The sequence below is a fragment of the Exophiala oligosperma genome, assembly GCF_000835515.1.
Source record: "Exophiala oligosperma strain CBS 72588 unplaced genomic scaffold supercont1.5, whole genome shotgun sequence".
In the NCBI taxonomy this organism is placed as follows: Eukaryota; Fungi; Ascomycota; class Eurotiomycetes; order Chaetothyriales; family Herpotrichiellaceae; genus Exophiala; species Exophiala oligosperma.
The window spans coordinates 258,972-281,767 of NW_015622822.1; the positions used below are offsets into that span (position 1 = coordinate 258,972).

Sequence of the window (22,796 nt, forward strand, 5' to 3'; positions counted from 1 at the left end):
TACTGTGGCTTGCTTTGGGGCTAGTGAGCGCTATTGGCGCAGTGCTTGAACGCCGTCAACGTGGCATCTTGGAGGCCCTGTTTTGCCCCGACACTCCAACAACGCTGCCTTCCACCCACACGATCCATTCTCGGGGCATATTCCTTTCTTCCTCCACCAACCACATCTGCCTCTATTCAGTTGGCGTCCGCTTCTAGCCAGCCGGAAGCAGCTGCCGGTGCCTGTCCCTGACCTTCCAATTGTCTGGTGCGAAATTTCACTAGCTACTGCAAGGTTGCGAACATCCGCGTGATCGAATTCTACCACCGTAGAATTCCCAAATTTGTCACCGCTTTTAACGGTGTACACAGAGCATATTTCACTGTGTGCCATGGCGTCCAAAAGCACATTATCCTACAGCCAGCGAGCAAAGGGCCACGCGAATCTGCTCGTCAGAAAACTCTTCGCAATTGCCGAAGAGAAAAAAACAAACGTGGTGTTGTCGGCAGACTTGACCACCACCAAGGAGTTGCTGGCGATTGCTGACAGTAAGTCAAGGCTTTGTGTTTTGATGTGAGAGGTCAGACCACACATATGTCTGCAGAGCCTCGAACAAATCTAAAAGCTTACCAAGCACCTTATATCATGACAACGGACGGTATCTAATGAAGATCCGTAGGTCTGGGCCCGTACATTGCTGTTCTAAAAACACATATCGACATTCTATCAGACTTCAGTGAGCAAACTATTCAAGGGCTTCTTGATGTAGCCAAGCGCCACAATTTTCTTCTGTTTGAAGATCGTAAGTTTGTGGATATTGGTAACACCGTACAAAAGCAGTACAAGGGAGGCGCACTACGTATTTACGAGTGGGCGGATATTGTCAATGCCAGCATCCTTGCAGGGGAAGGCATCATTCAGGCTCTGGATCAGGTGGTAAATGATAGCGGAGATGCGGAACGAGGCATATTGATCTTGGCCGAGATGACTTCTAAGGGATCTTTGGCAGTCGGAGAGTACACTCGAGCATCGGTCGAGATCGCAAGAAAATATCCCAAAAGCGTCATGGGCTTCGTGTCAACCAAGGAACTGTCAAGCCACTCGCCTAATTCGGCGCCCGAAGAGGATTTTGTGGTGTTCACGACCGGTGTGAACATCTCCAGTAAAGGCGACGCCCTCGGGCAGCAATATCAAACTCCAACCACCGCGATGGAAGGAGGGTCCGACTTTCTCATTGCAGGCAGAGGAATTTACGCGGCCGAAGACCCGGTGACGGCAGTGAGGCAGTATCAGAAAGCGGGCTGGGAGGCATATGAGCGCCGCATCGCCAGAACCAGTGGATGATAGGTCGACTCCGAAGTCACCCGCTTGATCGATCCAATATCACCTACAGCCAGAGAGGCGTCCTCGGCCACCGCAACTGGAGTCACCACCAATATAGGGTCCAAGTCTTTTCATGATATTATTATCTTGAGGAAAGACCTAAGCCCACCTGGCGGCAAAGATCAGCCAGTGTTGGCTCAACTTTGTGACACCGAGATAAGAACACTACGCAATTCTCCCTTCGCAGTGCCCAGTCGCATAGATGAATGTCACTTTGAGTACGTTCCATTCAGAGGCCTGTTATGAACGGTGAAGATTCGTGGCACTGGTAGTCAGCAAATTTCCATATTGATACGTTCACTCTAAATTGAGATGATCAATGGATCAAATTCGCATATGGGCTTTGGTGATCCTTCCACGCATTTCCGTTACCCATCAACCTTTAGATCTTGCACCTTGCATACTGTATCGAGGCCCTAGTTGACCTTGACGCTGTCGACCCCAGACCAGCTATGGCCACATCATACTAGACCGCGACTCTATCTCCTTAGACGGTTCGAAAGAAGTGCGCCAGCATGAACAGAAGGTCAATGCGTATCAGGACATATCGAAATTGATCCGGCCTTATGACGAAGCCCCTGGAGAGCCGCTAATGAAATGAGGTCACACAACCAAGAAATTGCGCTGCTACCTTTCCATAGCCAGTACAATCTCGCATAAGAAATGAACAAATATAGGATACCAGCGCGGCCGCTCGGAAATCGCTTGGATCTGCTAGAACGGAGTACCCAGGCCCGAATTTGGGTACGTGGCTTGATCCCAGGACAGGGGATCTCCGGGGTGGCTGCCGGTGATGTTTGTGATCAGCAGGTGGCCACCTCCAGGCACTTCCCGCATAATCGCGGGTGGCACCCATTCTACAATACAGTTGCCTGTTAGCAGCCCGTTAGCGCCCTGTTAGCGCATCATTGTCTCGTGGGTAGCGAGATCGAAAGACAACTACTAGCCTAACATGGCCTAGGGTCATCACTAAATCCCTCTTGTTTACATGCGGGTCTTGGCGTTCACCTGGGACGCGTTCGGTTTTTGCCAACAACCATGCGAACGTGTCGTGGCCTCTGGATTTCTCGAGTTGTCAAAGGCACGAAACAGGGATCCTGGGCGAATTGATCTTCTCTCTCAACCACTCACGCCATCCTGAACCCTTCTTCCTCCCGCATCCCTCCATCGAAACCCTTCGCAACCACCCCCCAACACCTCCGAATCGCCATCTACTGAAGAGACAGCACTACCAAACTCAGGTCATCCCCGCCCCCTACACCGCCCTGCAGACGCGATAGACGCACACAAACAACTCGACCTGCTGCCCAACCTGCCGATCGGAGGAGCAGCGTCAACACACATTTCTCCTACGACCAATCCATCCGCGCTAGGCGCCCTTCTCCCTTCTTCAACATCACCTTGACGACAACTGTTGGATCATTTCTCAATATCGCCGGCCTGTCTCACAACACTGACACAACCTCGAAATATCACCATCCGAACACTCCCGCCACGACCGAGTCGTGTCTGTGAGACTATTGCCTTTCTACTACCCTCATAACACCGAGGACCGCGCCTTCCTGAATCACCTTCCCGATACCTCGCACTTGCCTGGTGTTTCCTACGCCGACTATGACACAAGCTTGATCAAGACCATTTGACAACACTCAGGCTGCTTACGCCACTCCGCCACGGTCAAAAACGTCTCAGGGAGACATCCTGTTTCGTTCGGGGTTCCCATTCATGGCCAAAAGCTGGGATTGAATATATGAAGCTCGGTGTAGGTCAAAATCAGGGTGGTCACGACTCCCGTCATGATGGCAACATATTCTCCTCATCGTGAGGAGCGAGAAGCAACTCATCCGCATTCACCAAAAACACTCACCCACTTCGACCCTCATTCCGCGATCCGAGAGATACGCCGGTCGCTCTCTCGCTCGCCTTCGAAGAGCTCCGATCTTCGTCAGTTTCCGTTCCGATCACCAGGCCATGGCAATATCCCATTCTCATCATCGCCACTATCTCCGTCACGGAAAACCACGTCCGAAAACAACCTAATATCCTCATTTACTTCGACTCCATATACTCGGACCACACAAGGTTCGCGGCTTCAGCGGCCCCTTCTGCGACGAACTACACAAAGCCATGGCGTTAACCGTGTTCGGACATCTCCAAAGAGCCCTACCAAGCGTGCTCTAAATGATTCTAGTGATTGCGGAAACTCAGCATCTGCGCCACTCCGGAAACGCAGCTCTGCAGAAACAGACCGCGATCTAGCTCTGAAAGCGCTGACGGCAGAAGAAGGCAAGGAGAATGAGCATTCCCATGAAGAGCCACCTCAATGGAAAGCTCCCATGACTCGCCAAGAAAAGAGACGCAGCGGTGGTGCTTTGATCTCGACTGTTGCTCCTTTGAGTCCCATGAAACGTGCGGATGGCCCAAAGGCCGACGATGCCAACGATTTTGAAAGTCCATCAGCGAAGAGACGAAGCCTGCACGGCCCAGGGTTGGATTTCAGCATCTTCGAATCGGATAGCCTGGACGGTAGCATGTTCAATGATAAGCGTGCACAAGATGATAATGACTGGTTTGCTGCCAGTACTCCTCTCTCGGCTTCACGCTTCTCTACCATACCAAAACGATCTTCGTCCCTTCGGAAATCAACTCTTCAACAACGCCAAACTGATCGATCGAGCAATCTCCGGTACAACAATATCATGGAGGTAGACAGATCTTTCTTCGAAAGCACGCCTGCTTCACACGTGAGAAAGGGCCTGCGTGTCTCTCTGGACAATCAACCGTTGCCACGAGAGAGTCCTTTCTCGAGTCAAGGAAGCCTCTTGAGTGCATCAATTCATCCTGTGCCTGCTTCTCAGAGCAACTTCCCAACGCAACCACGGCACCCGCTGTCACGGACAATGACCCAATCCTCTTCACAGACTGACGACCAAGACGACTCACCCACCCACGAACCAATCCATAGATCGACAAGACCTCGATCCCATGACTTTTCTCGATCTTTGCCCGTTGGCGCATTGAGACCTTCCCCGGAAGGCAACGATCTCTCCTCGCAAGGATCATTCGCCACGCCTGGTAATTACAAAGCTGCAAAACCTCTCCCTGCGGCTTTCATGTCTACGGGCCTCATCTCGAAGAAGAACCGCAATGTGGACGATCCTGATGCCGGCTTGCCGAAAGCACACATGCCAGATACTCCATGCAAAAAACAATCCGTCATTTTTCCATCTGACGATAAGTTTGTTGCTCCGGACCCTATCGGTGCCAGAGCATCTCGACACTCATTTGGCGCACCTACTACGCCTCTTGAAATGCATGGAACCTCGAAGGTCTCGAGTTTTCCTTTTTCCAAAAGCACGGGTATCTTTGGCCCTCGGCCCAACAAACCAGCCTTGATCAGAGAAGGAAGCTTTGCATCTATTGACGCTGAGGAGAAAACCAGTACTCATTCTCCTTTTACTCGGGCCACCAGTCAGTCAACCGAATCAGATTATCCTCCTACACCTACCAAGCACTTCATGGAAACCGAAGGCCGTGAGTCAGTGTCGCCGTCACCCCGCCATCCCATCCATCTGGCTCTACCCAAATCAGCTGTGACATCTCGCGTCTCAAGCAGTAAGTTATCTCCTATTTCGGCATCACCTCAACACGTCGACGGGGACAGTGACAGCGTGATGGAAGACTCTCCTTCCGCCAGCCTGAGACCAAAGTCGACGTCGAAAACCACTTCGGTACCAATCCCGTCCTTTACTGCAGGCCGTCTGTCGAGAAATCTCGGATTTCCCAGGCCGCTCTCAAGAAAGCCTCTTTCTATTCAATCTTTTTATTCACCTGCATTGGAACGTACTAAAATGACATCCGTCTCTCCAGTTAGTCCAGGGATCGATAAGACCGATAGACTGTCACCTCATACTCCACTCGATGGTTTCTTTCCCCCGGACCCGAGCCGTCTCACCATCTCTGGCCGTGCCGAACGTGGCTTGGGTCAGCGAGATACTAACAATAGTGCATTCATTCCTGCAACGCCTACCGGACCGCGCGAGCATTTTCCCAATTTTTCCAACCGACCGAGCCTTAATCTAACAGCTCCAGACACGTCGAACATTGACAGCAGTCTAACGTCGAGGTTTGAGAAGGTTGACCTGATTGGATCTGGAGAATTTTCTCAAGTGTACCGAGTGTCCCAGCCTCCAGAATCATCGCAATACCACAAGATATATTCCGTCTCGGCCGCGCGACCATCATCGAGAAGTTCTTTGCCAGAAAGAGTATGGGCCGTCAAGAAGTCTCGGCATCCGTACTCGGGTGCGAAGGATCGTCAGCGAAAGATTCAGGAGGTGGACGTGCTCAAAGCCCTGGGCCATTCGGATCACGTTGTTACTTTTGTCGATAGTTGGGAACAACAAGGTCATCTGTACATCCAGACCGAATTCTGTGAAGAGGGAACGCTCGATGTGTTTCTTGCACAAGTTGGTCTCAAGGCTCGACTTGATGACTTTCGCATCTGGAAAATTGTCCTGGAGTTGGCTCTTGGATTGAAACATGTCCACGACAGCGGATTCATTCACCTCGACGTCAAGCCTGCAAACATTCTCATCACTTTCGAAGGCGTCCTCAAACTTGGAGATTTCGGCATGGCGTCCAAATGGCCGGCCAAAGCAGGCATTGAAGGCGAAGGGGATCGTGAGTACATCGGACCCGAAGTTCTGATGGGTCGGTATGACAAACCCGCCGACATCTTTGCGCTGGGCCTGATTATGCTCGAAATCGCCGGTAACGTCGAGCTTCCTGATAACGGTGTGTCGTGGCAGAAGCTCCGGAATGGTGACATGAGTGACGTGCCCAGTTTGACATGGAGCTCGGGAACCAGTGGGATCTTGCGCGACGCATCAGGCAACCCGATCATTGAAGACGACTCCCTAGACGATGTTCAGCAAAGCAATGACTACGATGTCGACGTCGTTGATGCCGATGGACAAAGCGGCATGGAAGGGCAGTATTCTGGAAAGGCGTTCCATCATCCACGCAGTGGCGAGCTTGTCGAGCCGCCTCAGTTCATGGTCGATCCTTCACACGAACAAGCTCTGGAACGCATCGTCCGATGGATGATTTCTCCTGATCCGAATGACCGTCCACTCGCGGCCGACGTACTCAACACCGAAGGGGTTCGATTTGTGGAGGCGCGACGACGTGCAGGAGCGACCATCTTCGAAGGCAACTGGGGCCCAGCAGACGAAATTCTGGCGGAAGACGCAGAAATGATCGATGTTTAAATCATCTAAGCGAGCCATCCTTACGCTTGGATCGATGTGGCGAGTTTTTGGATATCAGTACGGATTCACAGCACAGATGTAATAGTCTTCTAAGCAGAAGAGAGCTTTTCAGGATTCACGAGCGAAACGGCACTCGGGAATTGATCAGGAAACTTTGAGGCGAATTGACTTGTTGAGCAGTTGAGCGAGATTTGGTTTGAGTTTCGCAGCCCCTGTGCGGCCATGGTATAATTTTCTTCACCATATGGCATGCAGTTGGCTGGACTCGGCATACAATCCCAGAGTCATGTTTGATCACGATGCCACGACAATGGTTTTGTTATTACAACAAGGTGCAACAGAAACAAAGAAGCGTGGAGTTGATTAAGAACAGAGATTTATTGATTCACAAGGCATGTTAGTAGGGGGTTTGTTCAGCCATTTGTGGTGAGGGATTGCTCGGGATCGATAGGCACATTGAGGGCTTTCGGAAGGAACAGGGAGTAATACTCATGCACGAGGGCTGAGAATAAGAAGCAAGAGGATAGAGCAAGACGAGGACGGCATATGCAGGTTTATCTTGATAGTGGGTGTACTCGTACTCGATATTCTCGTACAGCTACCGACATTAGATGCGAGTAGCTTGAATGATGATATGAACTTCAAAGATAGTTGGCATGTTGGACATTGATTCGCGAGTGATTTGTGAGTTGTTGCCCTGGCTGTTGTTGCAAGGCATGCCTTGAGAATGTTGGAGCCCTGGATGTTGTATCATGTATTTGGGTCCATGAAGCTGTGTAGGTGACATTGAGATTCAATGTTTTGAGAATTCGTTTGAGCGTCTATGAGTCGAGAGTTTACGGACCTCGTTGCTAAGAGAGTTCGACGATGGCATGGTTCATATTCTTAATTGTCAGGAAGACCTATCTCATGAGATTCTTTATCGGCGAGGCGAGATACCAACACATCGTGAAGTATCCGTCGTTTTACGAGTCGTTGTTGGCGTCTTGAATCATGAACCTCGAACTTTAGACCAGGCGGCCATGGCTGATGGTTAGTTGTCGGACCAAATCGTGCCTTCGTGCTACGGGAGTAAATATTGTATAAAGTCGTTCGACCTGGCGGTGACCCAAATGAGGTCATACAATTTCATTCTGTTTGGCCGGACACAAAATCCAGTTCAACTCAACGGGCAAATCAACAAACAATCAAAAACTGACATCACTCACCTCCCGTCCGAATGTAGATATTCCCGACATTGCCAATCGACCTTTTTTTCCAACCTCCTTCGTACTGGTCAATGCTCATTTTGCTCGGCCCATTCTACCCTGAACCCTACGAAAGTAACATCATCGACTCCCTTTTTCCCCCCGACGTAGGTTCGGTAGGAACCTCCATGTTCCCCAAAACGATGGAATCATAACACACGAGACTGTGTTTTCCGAACAGGTGAGAGTACAGTATGAGTACGGAAGACCATCTGCAGCCTTCTCTTTGGTCATCCTCTTCTCGTTGGCCTATTGTTCCTGGACCCCCTGGTACTTACTCGACACACGGTCTGAACATGTCACCCACGTTCACCCTTGGCTCGTCTTGTCTCACATCACACAACTTGAAATTCTCTGATGTCACGCACTAGAGGCTGTCACGTCAATTCCCCGTGTCGTTGACGATTCGTTGTATATTGTTTTGCTGTCTCTCTCTCTCTCTCTCCTCTACTCCTGTTTCTGTTTCTGTTTCCGTTTCTACTCACCATTCTCGTTACAGTCTTGAATGAGGCCGACTTATTCCAACACAGTAACACCCAAAAAATGCCACGAAACTTCCCTCCTACGTCCCTCCAGAGACACGGCGTGCGCCGTCCCAGCGAGCCGACGGCTCGAGACCGTCACGTCCGCCACCACCACCCTTTCGCCGGTGATGAGCAACCCCTAAACGAGAACTCGAAATGGCAACGGACAAGACACCACATGATAGCCATGTGCGGTGAATTCGTCGGAACTTTGCTGTTCCTTTGGTTCTCTTTTGCGATTGCACAAACCGCCGCCTCGACGGGTGGTGTCGCAGGGACATCTTCCGAATTCGTCCTCACGAGCCTGGGTTTTGGTTTCTCATTGTTGGTGACAGTCTGGGCCTTTTACAGAATATCAGGTGGATTGTTCAATCCTGCTGTATGTGTCTTTTTTTCGTACACAACCCCCTCCTCCTCCTACCCTTGACGAAAAAAAACGTCTTCGTGAGTTTTGGTTTTTTCTCTCCATCTCTCGGTTTTCACCAAAATCCAAAAAAAACCATTCACAAAAACAAATCTAATCATGCTCTCCCCCTTCCCTCCTCCAGGTCACTCTCGCCATGGTCATGACGGGAAACCTACCTTGGTTCCGTGGTCTCTTGCTACTTCCGGCGCAACTACTCGGTGGCATAGTCGCCGCCGCTCTCGTCCGGTGCATGTTCCCAGGTGAACTCGCCGTCAACACCACCTTGTCCAACGGCACTTCTCGGGCTCAGGGGGTCTTTATCGAAATGTTCTTGACTTCCCTCTTGGTCTTTACCATTCTAATGTTGGCCGCCGAGAAACATTATGCCACCTTTATGGCTCCCGTGGGGATCGGTCTTGCACTGTTCGTTGCGATGATGGCTGGTAAGTATTGTACTTTTTTTTAATAGTCACCAAAATGCATTTCTCGGTCGCTGCTTTTCCCCATCCTTCGAATTGTGAGTATACTAATGTTCTCTCGACTTGTTAAAAAGGCGTCCATTGGACCGGTGCGTCACTCAACCCGGCAAGAAGTTTCGGTCCGGCCGTTGCGACGCCGTATTTCCCCGGATACCATTATATCTGTAAGTGGTCGATAATACCTTGGCTCAATTCGCGAACGAAACATCCGAGGAAACTGACATGGATCACGTCCAGACTGGTTCGGTCCCATCATGGGCGCGTTGCTGGCGGGCGGGTATTACAAGTTCGTCAAGTACTTCAACTACGAAGAGTCGAACCCCGGGCAGGACGCCCTCGACGAAAGGGAGAAGCAAAGAGAGGGGGAGAGAGTCGAATCACATTCTTCTGCCGGGGTTTGAGATTGACGGATGTTTGGGAAACAAAAGAAGAAGAAGAAAAGGAAAACAACAACTCTAGTCAACCAAAAACCAATAAAATGAATTGCCAATGCCAAAAGCATTTGTGTGGGGTGGCGCTGGATCTTGTTCGGTGGGCTACTGGGAGCATGCCTCATGTCCCATCACCCTTTTGTTCGGCCGGCGGGGTCACAGGGGAAATGTAATCAAGGCTCACCTCACCCCAGTTGTAACAGATACGCATGGTAGTTCCACTCCGCCAGGCAGAAGCAACAATGAGGAACGACATCTGACACAAGGGAGGTACTCATCGAGACCGAAGCAGACGCAACAAAATTGGTCACACGATGGGCGTATACAACATACACGAGTACACAAAAACGTCGGGGGGGGGGGGGGGGGGGGTTATGCAAAGGTGGACCAAAAGCTCCGATCTCTCGCGCTCTGTTTGGAGACAGCTACAAAGGGGAGGAATGGAAGTTAAAAAACGACGAATACGAACGTGGACATGGAAACAAAACAACCTGTACTACTTTGATGCACTCTACATCACCAGTAATCAACCACCACAAAGCATGCATACGTGTGTATTACGGAGTACACTAGTGTCCCCTTTTCCAGACATCACTGACAGGAGAGAAAATATTGATCGAAAACTGAAATCATTCTTCATTCTTGATTCCCATCGTGATTGACTCATTATTGTTACAATTCATCTGGAATACATCAAACTTTGGTGGTATCAAATTGGATGACGCAAAACTGCCGGAAACCATCGGGTTCAACTATATGGAAAGCAAACATGACGGGCGCCGACTCTGGGCGGCAAAGTCAAAGGATCTGTAGACTGGGCATAACGACAAGTACAACCCGGCAGAAGACACAAAAAGGGGGGGAAAACAAAGAGGAAAATGTGCGTCGGCTCCCCCCCCGGTCATACAATCACCAGACGCGTGTACAGGTGTTTTGTTCGATCCAACCTTAAACAGATCACCGTCACCCAGGTGGCAAAGAACACTCGGGGGGAAGGGGGTGGCGAGCAGGTCGCGTCGTGATCTTCTTTGCCCTAATGTTGCTGCTGGTTCTGCAACTTCTTCTTCTCATGGGGTGAAGCGGAGCCGTTGAGACCGGCACCGGCCCCGGCCTCGCCGCCCTCTTGGGGTGGCATCTTGATCATCCAGTTTGGCGGCGCGATGCCGGTCTGTTCGTGGATCGTGCTCAACAACGGCGGGAGGGACTGCATGATGTTCTTGATGGGCGCGATGCCCGCGGCGTCGCCACCGCCCCCGCCCGCGCCGTCGGTGTTCCAGACCGTGATCTTTGGCTGGAGGCCCTGGATGGCCTTGGCGTTCGCGTTGGCCAGCTTCTCGAACGTGTTCTCCTTGATCATCATGTACGTGAGGAGGCCCTGCGGCCCGCCAAACGCCTCGGCGAGGGACTTGTAGGCCTCGGCCTGGGCCTGGGTGGCTTCGGCCTCGCGCATGCGGGCGTGGTACGTCGCGTCGGCCTCCTTCATCTGTCGCTCCACGTTGGCCTGGATCTGCCGCTGCTGCTTGAACAGCTGGGCGTCGGCGGCTTGCTTCTCGGCGTACGCTTGGGCGTCGGCATTCTTGCTGTCCCGGTAGAAGTTGGCGTCGGCGTCGCGCTCCGCCGTCTCCTTGGCGATCTGCGCCCGCACCAGGTCCTTTGCGCGTAGTCGCTCGAGCTCCGTAGCGGCCTTCTTGGTTTCGACCTCCCTCTGGAGCTCGGCGTCGCGAGCCTCGGCAGCGCGTCGCGCTTTGATCTGGGCCATTTGGATGCCCATGTCGAGTTCTGTCTGGCGGTTGGTGAGCTCCGCGTCCGCTTGCGCTTTGTCGGCCTTGCGCTTGGTCTCGAGAACGGCCGTTTCGGCCTCGATCTTGGAGATTTCCTGCTTCGTGTGGCCGCGCTTCGAGGCCTCACCGATCTCACCGCGCATGCGTGCCTCGGCCACATCGATACGGGCTTGATTCGAAGCACCTTCGTGGGCTTTCCGAGAAAGGAATGCAAAGTACTCGGAGCCGGGGGTATCTTGCAGTTCCTTGACGTTGGCATTGTAGATACACAGACCGAACTGGTCAAGTTCTTTTTGCACGTTCTCAATGACCTGGTGTATCATTGTCAACCATCAGTGTACCCTGAGAGGCAGGGCAAGCGTACCTTTTGCTTGAAAACTTGGCGTTCCTTGAAGATCTCTTCCATGGTCATAGAGGAAACGATGACACGTGTTTCACCTTCGATGATACCCTTGACAATATCCTGGACATGGCTGCGCTGGGTCGGTACAATAGCTGTACCGGGCTTCGAAGAACTCGTTGATGTTCCGTCGGGGTTGCCGCTGAGGAGCAGCGCATATTTCTTGAGTGCCTCAGGCTTGTTGTCGGGCCCGATGGTAAAGACGGCAGGTAGAGCGAATTGAAGTTTCTCGATAGTCATCGCCTGTAGATTGAGCGAGAAGTCGAATGGCGAGACCGAGATTCTTGCTACACGCTGCCATGGAAAGACGAACGCCTTTTTGACAATGCGAACATCTTGAATATTGGCGCCAGTGACCACGAGGTACTCGTTGGCGTTGGAGATGTGGTACCACATGCCTGGCATCTTGGATCTGAAAGAATGTGTTGGTTTGTGATGAGTGAGTGTGCGATGTGTTGGCGGGTTTGAGACGAAGTAAAGAGTGAAGACTTGTAGGCTGTTTGGCTGAGTCAATCTCCAATCTGCTGTGACTGTGGAGGTTAATGCTCTGGAAGATGAAGAACAAGCAGAAACGGTAAGGAAAGGGAAGATGAGGGTATATATATGTTCTCACGACATTGTGAGTGAATATCACTCAGAGTGACTGCTTCCCGAGGAGAAGCGGTTCAAGACGATCTCTGTGACTCAAACGGAGCGCGAACGACGGTCTATGGCACGGCCACATGAGCTGCCTTGTTGGATCCAGAGGGGTACAAGATAGTGCCTTTGCTAAACGTGGTTGTTGTGAAAACTATCGAAACGGCACTGCACATGTCATAGCCCCCATTATTCCACAACGGGGGTTCGGAGCAACGGACCATACCAAGAGCAGTTGAGCGGATCCTTTGCCCTGACTAGCAAGAACTTCTGGAAAACTACCAAGAATGTGAAGGGAGGTCAGATGATTCACATTCTGCCCGTGTTTTTGCTTTTGTAAGGAAGATCATACGTCAAGTGGGCCGTTTGTCTTCGGTTTCTTGGTGCCGATGGGTGTGTGCGGGAGTCGATCGCATGTTTCAATGTCTATAGCTGATTGGTGGCTGAGCCGCCCTCAGACAAGGGCAAGGCAACCTCTCAGGTTGACAATCTGTACCTCTTTGTAGCACGAGAGTAACAAGTGCTTTCAGGCGGAGCAGAAGCACCGACCGGTGTTCGGCACACCAGGATCACTAGGGATCTCTTCGCGAGCACTTGAAGCCTTGGAAAATATGGGAACTCCGTCACCGCGTACAGCTCACAGATTAGCCAGGGGAATTCCCACAGGTACAATGCTCAGATGACTCGTGCTCGGTGGAGAAAAGTAGTTGCGTTCCAAGGGTAAGAATGTCAGGGTTGTACGAAATATAGTGATGCCTTGAGAGTTGGCTTGAGGAAGAAGCAGGTTTGACCTTCAGAAGGATAAACACAAGACGCTGTGATGTAGGTTCAAAGCGGCGATGGCTTTTGGTCTTGCTGCCGGGGTTCCTCTCACTATTTCATCTATCTTTAGGTTTTGGTAAGCATATACGAGCAAGCATGTATGCGCACAGGTTCACAGAATGCAGTGAGTGTCTTTGAAAGAGTGTATTCCAGTGTGTTCAGACTGCACTGTACTCCGTATCGTCCATGGATATTCGGCATCAAAAGCGGCAACCGGCACTATAAGCTCAGCCACTAACGACAGTCAGCCTTGCACTGCCACCGCATGTTACTGTGTTTCACTCCCGCCTTTCCCACTTTTCCTCTTGTTTCCAAGTGCAATTAAACAATCGACTACGGAGTAAGTTGTACTCGGCACGATGATGATCCCCTGGCCTCGTGACAGCCTTAAGGGTTCAGGGGACAGAACTATACGAGTACGGGAAAGAAACCTGGCGTCCATCATAATCCTACCCACTTCCTTCTGATCCTGGCCCCCATTCTCTTAGCAGCCAAGGCAGTTCTACAAACGACCCCCAATTTACGGAGAAGTAAGTTTGATCAACAGCCTCATGTGATTTGGTTTCATGTATGAGGTCTTTTTCTTGCACCAGCTGTAAGCCAAGGGCCACGACTCTACCCCCGACAAGCCGAGGTGAGATCGTGGACGAAGTGAGCAGTCCGGTTCGTGCAATCTTTAGACACCGGTTTGAGGCATTGGCGATAGATTCCTGTGCGGCTGAAACGACCCGAGTCTCTTCGCTTCAAAGACGTCTCGGCAAGCAAGCGACGTCTTGGGTGCGTGCGCACCTTTCCATCATCGCGTGAAGTTACATCTGTTGCCCACTGACGAGGCTCAATTGAAGTCACAACTCTGGTGCGCCTGACTCATATCCCCTCCCTTGTTATCATTTTCACGCATTACACATCGAAGCCTATCCACCTTGATATCTTTGTGTAACGTCTACCTTCATAGCCTTGGGACATTGGCCATCAAATTCTGGAACCCCCCACCGACAGGTCTTTTACAAGCAGAAATGTCGGAGAAGAACACGTACGCGAGTAGTGCAGATGAAACGTCCACCGAGCGGATTCCCACCTATGAAGAATCTGTGGCCTCATCTACAAACCCAAGATCGATGGGAAGATGGGAGAAATCATCCAGATCGATGCCGTCAATGATTCGCCAGGAACGAACCCGTCGGATCGAGCAGCTTATCGCCGAGTTGATTGTTCCAACGGTTTCGATGAAGCTGTCCAGTGGCTGCTCGTCGCTGAGCATAATCATCTTGCCATCAGCCTCTCTCACGGCAAACGGGGAAGTGACAGAACAAAACATCGTGACGCCAGGCCCGCAGGCGCAGGAGTCGCGAACAGTTCTCACACTTCGAGGGGAGGAGAACAGTGCATCATTCTGGACACAGAATCCTGTCGTTCAGGAATTGGAATTTTTCCTGCGTCAAGAATTATCTGAGGAGCCGATAGACGCAGCAACGCTTTTTGATAATCAACTCCAAGCCGAAGTCCGAAGCCAACCTACAGCTCCGCTGCCTCAACGACCGAAACCCAAGTCATGGCTTAAGCGAGCTTTCGAAAGCCCGGGGGCTGACCACGATCCAACGGGCGAGACGGGTAAGTGGAATCTTGGCTGGCGAAGTCCAGACACTCGTAGTGGCAGTCAGGACAGTGGTTGGAGGGCGAAAGAACGACGAAGAAATGTACAGAGGGACGAATTGGCCGTCCATGCCAGGCTGGAAAACGTGAGCTTTCGGACAGAGAGTGAAATGGGCCTTCTCGAGACAAACACTGTGAAATGTCTCTGGGTTGAGATTGAGCTCGGGTTATGACGCGTACACTGTTGATACCAAAAAGAGTCGTGGCCACCAGTGCAGTATTTACTAAATCTTGGCTATCAAATGTTTCCCTAGCTCTACAGAGAGTCACGGGACAAAGACTGTCCTGTCTTTCTTCGCCGTCCAAGCGTCTGCGGCATCTTCTAGCTTCCTCACCTTGAGATCCATCTTTGGCAATCTGGCCACCGCAGCCAGCAGACCCGGCAATTCTTTGGCGAAGTGCGGCATTGACCAGGCACCGGGTCCTGCACCCCTCATTGTGATGTTCTTTGACCGCAAGAGTGCAGCCGGCAGAGCGGTGTCCAGACCGGCCACAGATCCAATCTGGACGTACTGTGTCGGCGCCTTCGAGCTGAGGGCGGTGAAGAGGGCGGGGATGACAGGACCATAGAGATAGTCGAGTATGACATCGACATCGCCCAGGGCCGAGAAATCCGTTTCGGCGGGATTACTTGCCAACACGATGCTCTGGTCGAGCTTGAGCGCCTCCATTTCTTTGGCGTTGCGCGCCACACCAATCACCTTGCCGGCACCCCTTTCGCGGACGAATTCGACGGCGACTTTGCCCGAGATTGCCGTCACGCCGACGATGACGACGGTGAAGTTGGGGGGGATGTTGTCGACTCGGGCGGCCAGTGCCATCCACGAACTCATGCCCGGATTGACCAGGCCCGCAACCTGGACCGGGTCGGCGCCCTCCGGGACCGGCACCACGGCGGCTTTGGGCACCGTGACGTACTCTGCAAAGCCGCCGCCCATGGCAATGCTGCTGAAGTACACGGTCTTTCCGTCGGGCGTCGTGCCTACACCATCGGCACCGGGCACGTATGGAAGCCCCGCGTTCTTGCTGCTGTAGTGTTGGCCAGCGGCTTGCGAGCGGACAAGTTGATGGAGGCCAGCAGCTAGAACTTTGATGGTGACTTTCTCTGGGTCGGAGGTGGACGGGTCAGGGTGGTCTGCTGAGAAGGCGGGAGGGGCGTCCCACGACTTTACAACAATCGCACGCATGATTGAGATGGTATGTATGTGTGTGTGTATTGAATATAATCTGTGATAGTTGCTGTGGCGCTGAGTCTGAAAGGCAAGGAGGAGATAAGAAATGTCTTGTAGACGATACAATGCTTCAAGTTAAATGGTGTTCGAATGGGAGAAAGGAGGGGCACGATGTTGGGACTCGTGCCTTAACCGTGAACCTTATATATATCTGTGCAAGGAATCAATCTTGCAATGCTTTCGCTATAAATGGATAACGAAAGTGTCGCTACGTTTTGACAGGAGAGCGGAAGCCTTTGTCAGCATCAGACAAATTCTCCGATGATGAGGACAACAACTCAATGTTCACGTGCAAATCAATGTGAATCGTACGAGTAGTTGGCCAGGGTTTGAGGAACTTTTTAGAACCAGGTATCGGAGCAAACTACCTCTAGTTACAGTAGTTCCAAGGTTGGTAGCCCATATGTCTCGACCACCTGTACTGTAGATGACTCCCTGCACGAGATGACTAAGCGGGAAAAAAGGTGACGTTCGATCGTGGAGCGGAACATCATGCAGCGTGTCCTGTGTCTTCTGCCTGTTTTCGACCGAGACAGAAGAGTAAACAGGTGACTATCCCTACAGTAGTACCACGTCTTGTCAGGGTCCACAATCGGGTACCATTGACCAACCTACGTGTTACTGTCTTGTACACAAAGTATCGAGACAGAGAGCGGAATCAATTCGAGAGTCAAATTCACACACCGTCACATCAACCTCTTCCACTCTTGTTCTGGCCTTTCCAAAAAAGAAAAATGGCACCGTCCCAGATACAAGTCGCCATCTCTTCTCTCCAACGACTCCTCAACGAAGAAAACTCATACTACAAAGAACAAGAGCAACAGGAAAGCCGAATCGCGAAATTGGAAAAGGACAAGACCGATGCAGATGGAAACCGTGAATTTACCCTGAGGCAGGAGGTAATCCAACCTACAACACTTGACTATTCTCGTCTTCCCTTCCCCCCTCTCCACGACGTCTGTATTCTAACCACCTAGATTTGATGAAACAGCGTCAAGCCTTGGAAGAAACCAAAAAGGTCATCCCGACTCTACGTGAGCGTATCACTAGCGCCAGGGAGAAGTTGGAAAATATGCTCGTAAGGAAAACAATCTCTCCCGTATCCAATCGTTTATTCTTTCCTTTGCCCCTCCCGACCTCTTGACGCGACCCGCGACAGGCACCACCGCATGCTGATATGATAATTCATGTTATCAGGACACAGCGGGGAATGACGAGGAACGTGAAACTGCGGTTCAGGTACTCAAGGCGGCCAAGGAACAGCAAAAGGATGATCCTGTCGCCGGTGTGTCGACATAGGCGCCGTCTCGTGTCGGCCATGGTGGACCCAAAAAAGAGAAGAAGGCCGTCGGTTTACACGGTGCGGACCAAGGTGCCTAAGGATTGAGTATTCCTCACTTGTACACTACGTCTCGACAAAACATGAGAGCCACCAAAAGAACTCGATGAGAAAAATGAAATATGAAGCCTTTATGTTGAGATATCAGAAACCAACCTTTTTATCATCAAGTATAGTTTGAGACGAGACCAGCTCTTTCAATCGTGGACCTTGATTCAACCAAAATATTGAACGATTCGAGAGGGCCTACGTGAACATAGCTCGCTAATGATTCACCAAATGGTGTGGTCGATCTTATACAATGGACTCTCAATGAGAGAGATTTACATGTCCCTTTTAGCTGTAAAATTACGTGGTATCCATATCATCGCCCACCCGTGCTTCACCTGCAACTTCACCTGCTTCGACAGCACCAGCGTCCATTTCGACATCCTCATCCACGGGCTTCGGTGTCCGTCCAGATCCTTCGGGCAAGGTCGTCGGCGTCATGGCATTGCTCCCGCGCAGGTCCATGAGTGGTGTCGAGGCATCACCGGGCCGCGGCGTTCCAGCGTTGGACATGCCGTCTCGTCGACCCACCACACCCAGCATGTTCTCGTCGTCGTCGTCTTCTTCACCACCTTCTCGCTCCCGATCTCCTGCGCCGCCACCTTCTTCGTCCTTCTCGGGCTCTTTCTCGTCCCGTACGATCCTGCGCAACTTCATCCCTTCACCGACGACCTTCTCCAGCTGCTCCCTCCTTTCCACCCACGCCTGCAGGTGGTCTTGGCTCTCGCGCTCCAGTTCCTCGATCTCGGCCTTGAGCTTTTCGACGTTGACGTGCTGCTCGTCGCGCGGCTTCAGCGCCGCGTTCTTCGTGATCTTGTCCGCCAGCACGTCGTAGGTCTTTCGTACGGCCAGGGTCTTTTGCGCTTCGTCCAGCTGCACCCGGAGCGTCGACGTGTTGTCCCTCACCTCCTCCGCCGTCCTCTCGATCTTGGCCTTTTCCGCGACGTACCGCTCTCGTTCCCGTTCGTTGGCGGCTCGGAGGAATTGGATCCGCGCGATGCTGCTGTCGAACGCCGCAAAGTCTAGAATCACATCTTCGCGGAACCGCTGGATGTCCTTGAGGAATTGTTCATGTTGAGCGGCGGTCGTTGTTTGTCCCTCTACATTCTCCGACGGCTCTTTCGATTCCGGCCCTGCACTTTCTCTAGCAAGAAAGGCATGGAGGGGTGTCGTGGGCGCCAGAAGTCGTTTCGTCAGACGCTTGAAAGGTCGTTCTTCGATACCGAGAAGTCTGGATGCGTGGAGTTTATCTGTGTCGCTGTGAGAAATTTGGTCAGGTACAAAAAAATGCTTGTCATAGGTACCTTCTTCAGCTTGGTCGAGGAGAGTAAATGTCGCCATTGTGTTTTGATCGTGTTGCCGGTCGCAATGGTCAGTAACGGAGCATGGAATGTTGAAAAACAAACTTTGGGCGAAATACAATACGAGGGGAGACGGATTTAGTGCTTGGGACGAGGCTGAGGCCGCAGTTATGGGGGTTGGAGTGAAACGAGGCTGGAGGCTGGAGACTGCAGGCAGATCCTCCCTCTATTTCTTGATGACTTGTCGAACCAAAATCCCCCTCGGCTTATTTGACTTCACCTTCAACTCACTCACCCATCACCGAGTACAGCCATGTTTTGGCTTTGTCAAAGTTTTCTTGAATGGACTGGATTCAAGACAATAAGAATTACGAAAACCTATTGTCCTGAAAAGACTTGAATTGACCACCCACCTTCCACACTGCCCGACCTACAACTCATACATCAACCCCATCCCAATTTATAGAATACAGCCTTCTCTCTTCCTCCTCTCAACCTTGCTACGGCCTCTACCACTCTCGATAACCTCTTCCTACTTTCGACAGCCTCTTACTACGTTGACAACCTCGACTACTCTCGACAACCTCTTACTACTGCCACAACATTCACCATGCCTGCAGACAGCCTTGTCGACATGTGCATTCGTGCCTGCATAAAACGGCGTGGAATCCTCCCATCAGTCGGTGATTTGCCATATGATTTGGTACGTCCGATTCTCGCTAAAATCGAGTCTCCGGAACAGTTGGTACGTAGACCTGGCTTCTCCCGCTTTCAGTCCGCCCACCGTACTAATACCAATCCTTAGCATCAAATTGAACAATCGTCGCCACAGATCGCCGGTGAAGATGCTGAATTATGGCTCAACTTCATCAAACGTGACATCCCGGATTGGCATCTCAAACCCCACCAACCCTCGAACCCGAAGAATTGGTACAAGGTGTACCGCAAACTCCAGGCGGACGACGAACGTTCTCGTGCCGAGAAGGAGGAGCGCCTCAAGGCTGCATTCGCCAACATTCAGGACGAGAAAGAACGCAACACCACCGTTATCAAAGCAAGGCAACATCTACCCCTCCAAGCACCTTCGAGGAAGGCTGTGATACACTGGAACTACATAAGCGGCAAGACAGGCAGCAAAGGTGCACACAAGATGACTTTGATGGAGAAGATTCGAAAAGAAACTCGGAACGCAAGAACCTCGAAGATGAAGAGACCCACACACGAGTTGCGGCAGAGGGCGTCCGCCGTCAAGAAAGCACCAATCGCATTTATAGAGGATGTCAAGCGGCAGGCGGCGAAACCTCTTCCTCCAACTCCAACTCCTCCCACAAATACGACACCTACAACAACGATAAGGCCTGTGAGAATGACAGCGCCGCGAACCTCCAGACCACCATTGCACGCACCAAGAGCCAAAGTCCCACCAGTCAACCAGTCCTATGATCTCACGGCAGATAGGGAAGCAAGATTACGTGCATTGAAACTTGGTAACCCTCGCCCTGCTTCGACATCGACCCCAACAGCAGAGCAGAGGGGACAAGGAGGGGCTGGACTGACTCTTGACTTCTTGGAAGATTCTGATGGCGACGATGACCAGCAACCACGGAAGGACATGAAAGTCGGCCACGATGATCGACGTGCGTCTACCAACACAATGGGTGCCAGCACGTTGAAGAGGAAGCAACCACCGACAATGTTCACGTCATCCTCAAAGAGAGTTGCTCAACCAATACGATAATCGAACAACAGTAAGGTTGAGATATGCAAGGCGTTGGTGGATACGAATCACTTTTGACAACACAACATCAGGACACTGAATGAAATATGCAAGGCGTTGGTGGTTTCCAGTACAGGTTTACTTTTGAGCGACTTCACATTGAGATGGAATGGGAAATGATGGGAACTCAACTCCTGGAACATGAGACATTTTACAAAGCAGTACGCACATGGATGCACTGCATAAGTACCTTTTCAGCGAGCACTGAAATACAAATGATAAACAAATTATTGAATACACACAGACACACATGCTTGATAAACTTGGGTTTCCGAGTCTCTTTTTTTTCCCTTTTCGTCCATGTCTCATGCTAATGTTGGGATTCTGTTCATTCATATCATCCCCATCTGCATTTCGGGCGTGAGGGTGATAGTCTACTTTGAGGAGTAACCTGTTGCCCACTCACTTGATGGGGGGGGGGGCATCTACTGTAGAGTAAAGGAAAAGGAAAAAGTCATCATGTGTGTGTCCTTTTGTTGTCTCGTCGAGGGTCTTGTTTGACGTCGGCACATCACACAGAAAGCAAAAAAAGGTTTCAATCCATCATCATCATCCCCTCGACCAATTAATTGACCTTGGTTCATACACACTCCTTGTCCCGTTTCATCACGGTTCTCTCCTTCCCTCCCTCCCTCGCTCTCTGTCTGTCTCGCACACACTCGAATCGATCGATCGATTTACTACTCCCCTTTTCATTGAAACAAACCCCCCCCCTCAAAATCGACATTCGGTTCTTTTCTCGTTCTTGTTTCGGTAGGTTCTTGGGTGTTGCAAGTGTTACCGACCTCCTCTCAACGCGAGGACCAAATGTAATGTGTTTCCACCTTCTAGACCATAATCCTCCGCGGTCTTGTCATCGGCCCTACGGATCAAAACCCGCGCGCGTCAGCTTTTTCCACATTCTTCCCCATTGGATGATGACGATGATGATTGAGGACTTCCGATGGTCATCACCCGAGAGAAGACGGAGGAGGGGGGTTTTTCCCCCCCCCAAATCATTTGTACAAAATACAAGTCTCGGGTCATGACACATACATTTGTTTACCACCATAGATCAATCTTTGTTGAACAGGTGGGATACCTTCCTTCTCTTCGACTCTTTCTTTGATACGTGAGACCTAAAAAAAGGTTTGTCCAATGTCAGTTTTTTTTTCCAATTGTTTTTTCGGATCTTCTTTCTCATCGTAACTCCCCAGAGTCACTTTTGTCCCATCTCTTTCTGTAATGTATACATTCTCGAAGTTTCCCGACATGCTGAAAGTTTCCGGAAAGGTAAAGGTTTCAGGGTTAAAAAGGTTTGGTGGGAGACGGACCTTGTAATCAGGTTCGATGTCGAGTTCGATTTCTTTGCCGGTGAGCGTTCGTACTCTGGATTCAAACCAAGGAGGGGTTTTCCCACGTCAGTTTATGATTTCATGTGAACCCAACCGGTCAAGGTCATGAACCAGTAGTAGTAGAAGTAGACGGGAGAGATCGTAGATGACATACTTGATCAACATGTTGAAAGTCCTGCAGAGGTGAGACGAAGAAACCAACAAAGGCTTGTCGTAACTTTTGGAAAATCGTTTTCCGCGGTTACGGATCGAGGAAAAAGAGGCACAAGGATGGGGGCGGGGACGCGAGAGAGAGAGAAAGAGAGAGAGAGAAAAGGACCCGGAAATATCTCTTTCTTTGGTGGTCAGGATATCGAGAAGGTTGAATTTGGTGAGAGAAATCAAGTTCAAGTACACACAAGTACTGTTGAAGAGCAAGTCGATAATCAAATCGCACTCAAAGGATGTCTCATTTGTAAACTCGCAGCCTGATTCATGATGGGTGGTCAAGGTTCCGCGGGGCACGTCACACTTATTTACTCCGTAATACGTGCTCCGTACACTCCATATTCCGTTACCGCCGTTCGGCATCATTGATTCCAATGATTTACTTTGCCCCCTCAAAGGGCAAGGAGTTCAGCCTCGTTCTTCGAGCTCCTCTACAAAGACTACAAGGCACAAAGGATTCTTATCGATGCTCCAAAAGGTCATCATCAAATTGTGATTGGATTTTACGATTTTCTATTTCAAAAATCATTCACAGCCCTACTCC

General features: G+C 51.0%; 9 protein-coding genes across 12 annotated transcripts; 6 read left to right on the plus strand and 3 right to left on the minus strand.

Moving 5' to 3' along the window:
* The first annotated feature begins 129 nt into the window (after positions 1 to 129).
* Positions 130 to 1,695, plus strand: PV06_05484 (orotidine 5'-phosphate decarboxylase). Its single transcript, XM_016406495.1, has 2 exons — positions 130 to 527; positions 659 to 1,695. The coding sequence occupies exons 1-2, from the start codon at positions 371 to 373 to the stop codon at positions 1,321 to 1,323; spliced, it is 822 nt and encodes a 273-aa protein (XP_016262099.1). The 5' UTR covers positions 130 to 370; the 3' UTR covers positions 1,324 to 1,695.
* A 733-nt stretch (positions 1,696 to 2,428) lies between these two features.
* PV06_05485 lies at positions 2,429 to 7,282 on the plus strand. 2 transcript variants are annotated; one of them, XM_016406497.1, is made up of 2 exons: positions 2,429 to 4,977; positions 5,233 to 7,282. In XM_016406497.1, the coding sequence occupies exons 1-2, from the start codon at positions 3,159 to 3,161 to the stop codon at positions 6,633 to 6,635; spliced, it is 3,222 nt and encodes a 1,073-aa protein (XP_016262101.1). In that variant the 5' UTR covers positions 2,429 to 3,158; the 3' UTR covers positions 6,636 to 7,282. The 2 variants fall into 2 exon arrangements, with proteins under 2 accessions (XP_016262101.1, XP_016262100.1); XM_016406496.1 differs by having other exon boundaries at positions 2,429 to 7,282.
* Positions 7,283 to 8,278: 996 nt separating this feature from the next.
* On the plus strand, positions 8,279 to 10,060 carry PV06_05486 (uncharacterized protein). Its single transcript, XM_016406498.1, has 4 exons — positions 8,279 to 8,785; positions 8,955 to 9,255; positions 9,366 to 9,455; positions 9,529 to 10,060. Exons 1-4 carry the CDS (start codon positions 8,426 to 8,428, stop codon positions 9,690 to 9,692), a joined length of 915 nt encoding a protein of 304 aa, XP_016262102.1. The 5' UTR covers positions 8,279 to 8,425; the 3' UTR covers positions 9,693 to 10,060.
* A 296-nt stretch (positions 10,061 to 10,356) lies between these two features.
* PV06_05487 (uncharacterized protein) lies at positions 10,357 to 12,724 on the minus strand. Its single transcript, XM_016406499.1, has 2 exons — positions 11,868 to 12,724; positions 10,357 to 11,814 (listed from the first exon to the last, which is right to left on the minus strand). Exons 1-2 carry the CDS (start codon positions 12,306 to 12,308, stop codon positions 10,756 to 10,758), a joined length of 1,500 nt encoding a protein of 499 aa, XP_016262103.1. The 5' UTR covers positions 12,309 to 12,724; the 3' UTR covers positions 10,357 to 10,755.
* A 1,057-nt stretch (positions 12,725 to 13,781) lies between these two features.
* Positions 13,782 to 15,655, plus strand: PV06_05488. Of its 2 annotated transcripts, none has more exons than XM_016406500.1 (2): positions 13,782 to 14,217; positions 14,317 to 15,655. In XM_016406500.1, the coding sequence occupies exon 2, from the start codon at positions 14,378 to 14,380 to the stop codon at positions 15,185 to 15,187; it is 810 nt and encodes a 269-aa protein (XP_016262104.1). In that variant the 5' UTR covers positions 13,782 to 14,217; positions 14,317 to 14,377; the 3' UTR covers positions 15,188 to 15,655. The 2 variants fall into 2 exon arrangements, with proteins under 2 accessions (XP_016262104.1, XP_016262105.1); XM_016406501.1 differs by having other exon boundaries at positions 14,200 to 14,217; positions 14,376 to 15,655.
* Positions 14,875 to 16,430, minus strand: PV06_05489 (uncharacterized protein). Its single transcript, XM_016406502.1, has one exon. The coding sequence runs from the start codon at positions 16,199 to 16,201 to the stop codon at positions 15,281 to 15,283; it is 921 nt and encodes a 306-aa protein (XP_016262106.1). The 5' UTR covers positions 16,202 to 16,430; the 3' UTR covers positions 14,875 to 15,280.
* A 308-nt stretch (positions 16,431 to 16,738) lies between these two features.
* PV06_05490 lies at positions 16,739 to 17,812 on the plus strand. 2 transcript variants are annotated; one of them, XM_016406503.1, is made up of 3 exons: positions 16,739 to 17,145; positions 17,238 to 17,324; positions 17,444 to 17,812. In XM_016406503.1, the coding sequence occupies exons 1-3, from the start codon at positions 16,981 to 16,983 to the stop codon at positions 17,543 to 17,545; spliced, it is 354 nt and encodes a 117-aa protein (XP_016262107.1). In that variant the 5' UTR covers positions 16,739 to 16,980; the 3' UTR covers positions 17,546 to 17,812. The 2 variants fall into 2 exon arrangements, with proteins under 2 accessions (XP_016262107.1, XP_016262108.1); XM_016406504.1 differs by having other exon boundaries at positions 17,238 to 17,812.
* Positions 17,813 to 17,830: 18 nt separating this feature from the next.
* Positions 17,831 to 19,107, minus strand: PV06_05491 (uncharacterized protein). The gene is made up of 2 exons (XM_016406505.1): positions 18,938 to 19,107; positions 17,831 to 18,883 (listed from the first exon to the last, which is right to left on the minus strand). The coding sequence occupies exons 1-2, from the start codon at positions 18,972 to 18,974 to the stop codon at positions 17,934 to 17,936; spliced, it is 987 nt and encodes a 328-aa protein (XP_016262109.1). The 5' UTR covers positions 18,975 to 19,107; the 3' UTR covers positions 17,831 to 17,933.
* A 112-nt stretch (positions 19,108 to 19,219) lies between these two features.
* PV06_05492 (uncharacterized protein) lies at positions 19,220 to 20,952 on the plus strand. Its single transcript, XM_016406506.1, has 2 exons — positions 19,220 to 19,679; positions 19,740 to 20,952. Exons 1-2 carry the CDS (start codon positions 19,545 to 19,547, stop codon positions 20,670 to 20,672), a joined length of 1,068 nt encoding a protein of 355 aa, XP_016262110.1. The 5' UTR covers positions 19,220 to 19,544; the 3' UTR covers positions 20,673 to 20,952.
* Positions 20,953 to 22,796: the final 1,844 nt, after the last annotated feature.

Excerpts from the sequence above, each read along its gene's own strand:
- PV06_05492 (XM_016406506.1), top strand. The coding sequence starts at position 19,545 with ATGCCTGCAGACAGCCTTGTCGACATGTGCATTCGTGCCTGCATAAAA. Across the intron at positions 19,680-19,739 it reads TCGAGTCTCCGGAACAGTTG|CATCAAATTGAACAATCGTC; the intron begins GTACGTAGACCT and ends ACCAATCCTTAG.
- PV06_05484 (XM_016406495.1), top strand. The coding sequence starts at position 371 with ATGGCGTCCAAAAGCACATTATCCTACAGCCAGCGAGCAAAGGGCCAC. Across the intron at positions 528-658 it reads GTTGCTGGCGATTGCTGACA|GTCTGGGCCCGTACATTGCT; the intron begins GTAAGTCAAGGC and ends GAAGATCCGTAG.
- PV06_05488 (XM_016406500.1), top strand. The coding sequence starts at position 14,378 with ATGTCGGAGAAGAACACGTACGCGAGTAGTGCAGATGAAACGTCCACC.
- PV06_05485 (XM_016406496.1), top strand. The coding sequence starts at position 3,159 with ATGATGGCAACATATTCTCCTCATCGTGAGGAGCGAGAAGCAACTCAT.
- PV06_05490 (XM_016406503.1), top strand. The coding sequence starts at position 16,981 with ATGGCACCGTCCCAGATACAAGTCGCCATCTCTTCTCTCCAACGACTC. Across the intron at positions 17,146-17,237 it reads AATTTACCCTGAGGCAGGAG|CGTCAAGCCTTGGAAGAAAC; the intron begins GTAATCCAACCT and ends TTGATGAAACAG. Across the intron at positions 17,325-17,443 it reads AGAAGTTGGAAAATATGCTC|GACACAGCGGGGAATGACGA; the intron begins GTAAGGAAAACA and ends TCATGTTATCAG.
- PV06_05486 (XM_016406498.1), top strand. The coding sequence starts at position 8,426 with ATGCCACGAAACTTCCCTCCTACGTCCCTCCAGAGACACGGCGTGCGC. Across the intron at positions 9,256-9,365 it reads GTTCGTTGCGATGATGGCTG|GCGTCCATTGGACCGGTGCG; the intron begins GTAAGTATTGTA and ends CTTGTTAAAAAG. Across the intron at positions 9,456-9,528 it reads CCCCGGATACCATTATATCT|ACTGGTTCGGTCCCATCATG; the intron begins GTAAGTGGTCGA and ends GATCACGTCCAG.
- PV06_05487 (XM_016406499.1), bottom strand. The coding sequence starts at position 12,308 with ATGCCAGGCATGTGGTACCACATCTCCAACGCCAACGAGTACCTCGTG. Across the intron at positions 11,815-11,867 it reads GCCAAGTTTTCAAGCAAAAG|GTCATTGAGAACGTGCAAAA; the intron begins GTACGCTTGCCC and ends ATGATACACCAG.
- PV06_05491 (XM_016406505.1), bottom strand. The coding sequence starts at position 18,974 with ATGGCGACATTTACTCTCCTCGACCAAGCTGAAGAAG. Across the intron at positions 18,884-18,937 it reads CCTCGACCAAGCTGAAGAAG|ATAAACTCCACGCATCCAGA; the intron begins GTACCTATGACA and ends ACAGCGACACAG.
- PV06_05489 (XM_016406502.1), bottom strand. The coding sequence starts at position 16,201 with ATGCGTGCGATTGTTGTAAAGTCGTGGGACGCCCCTCCCGCCTTCTCA.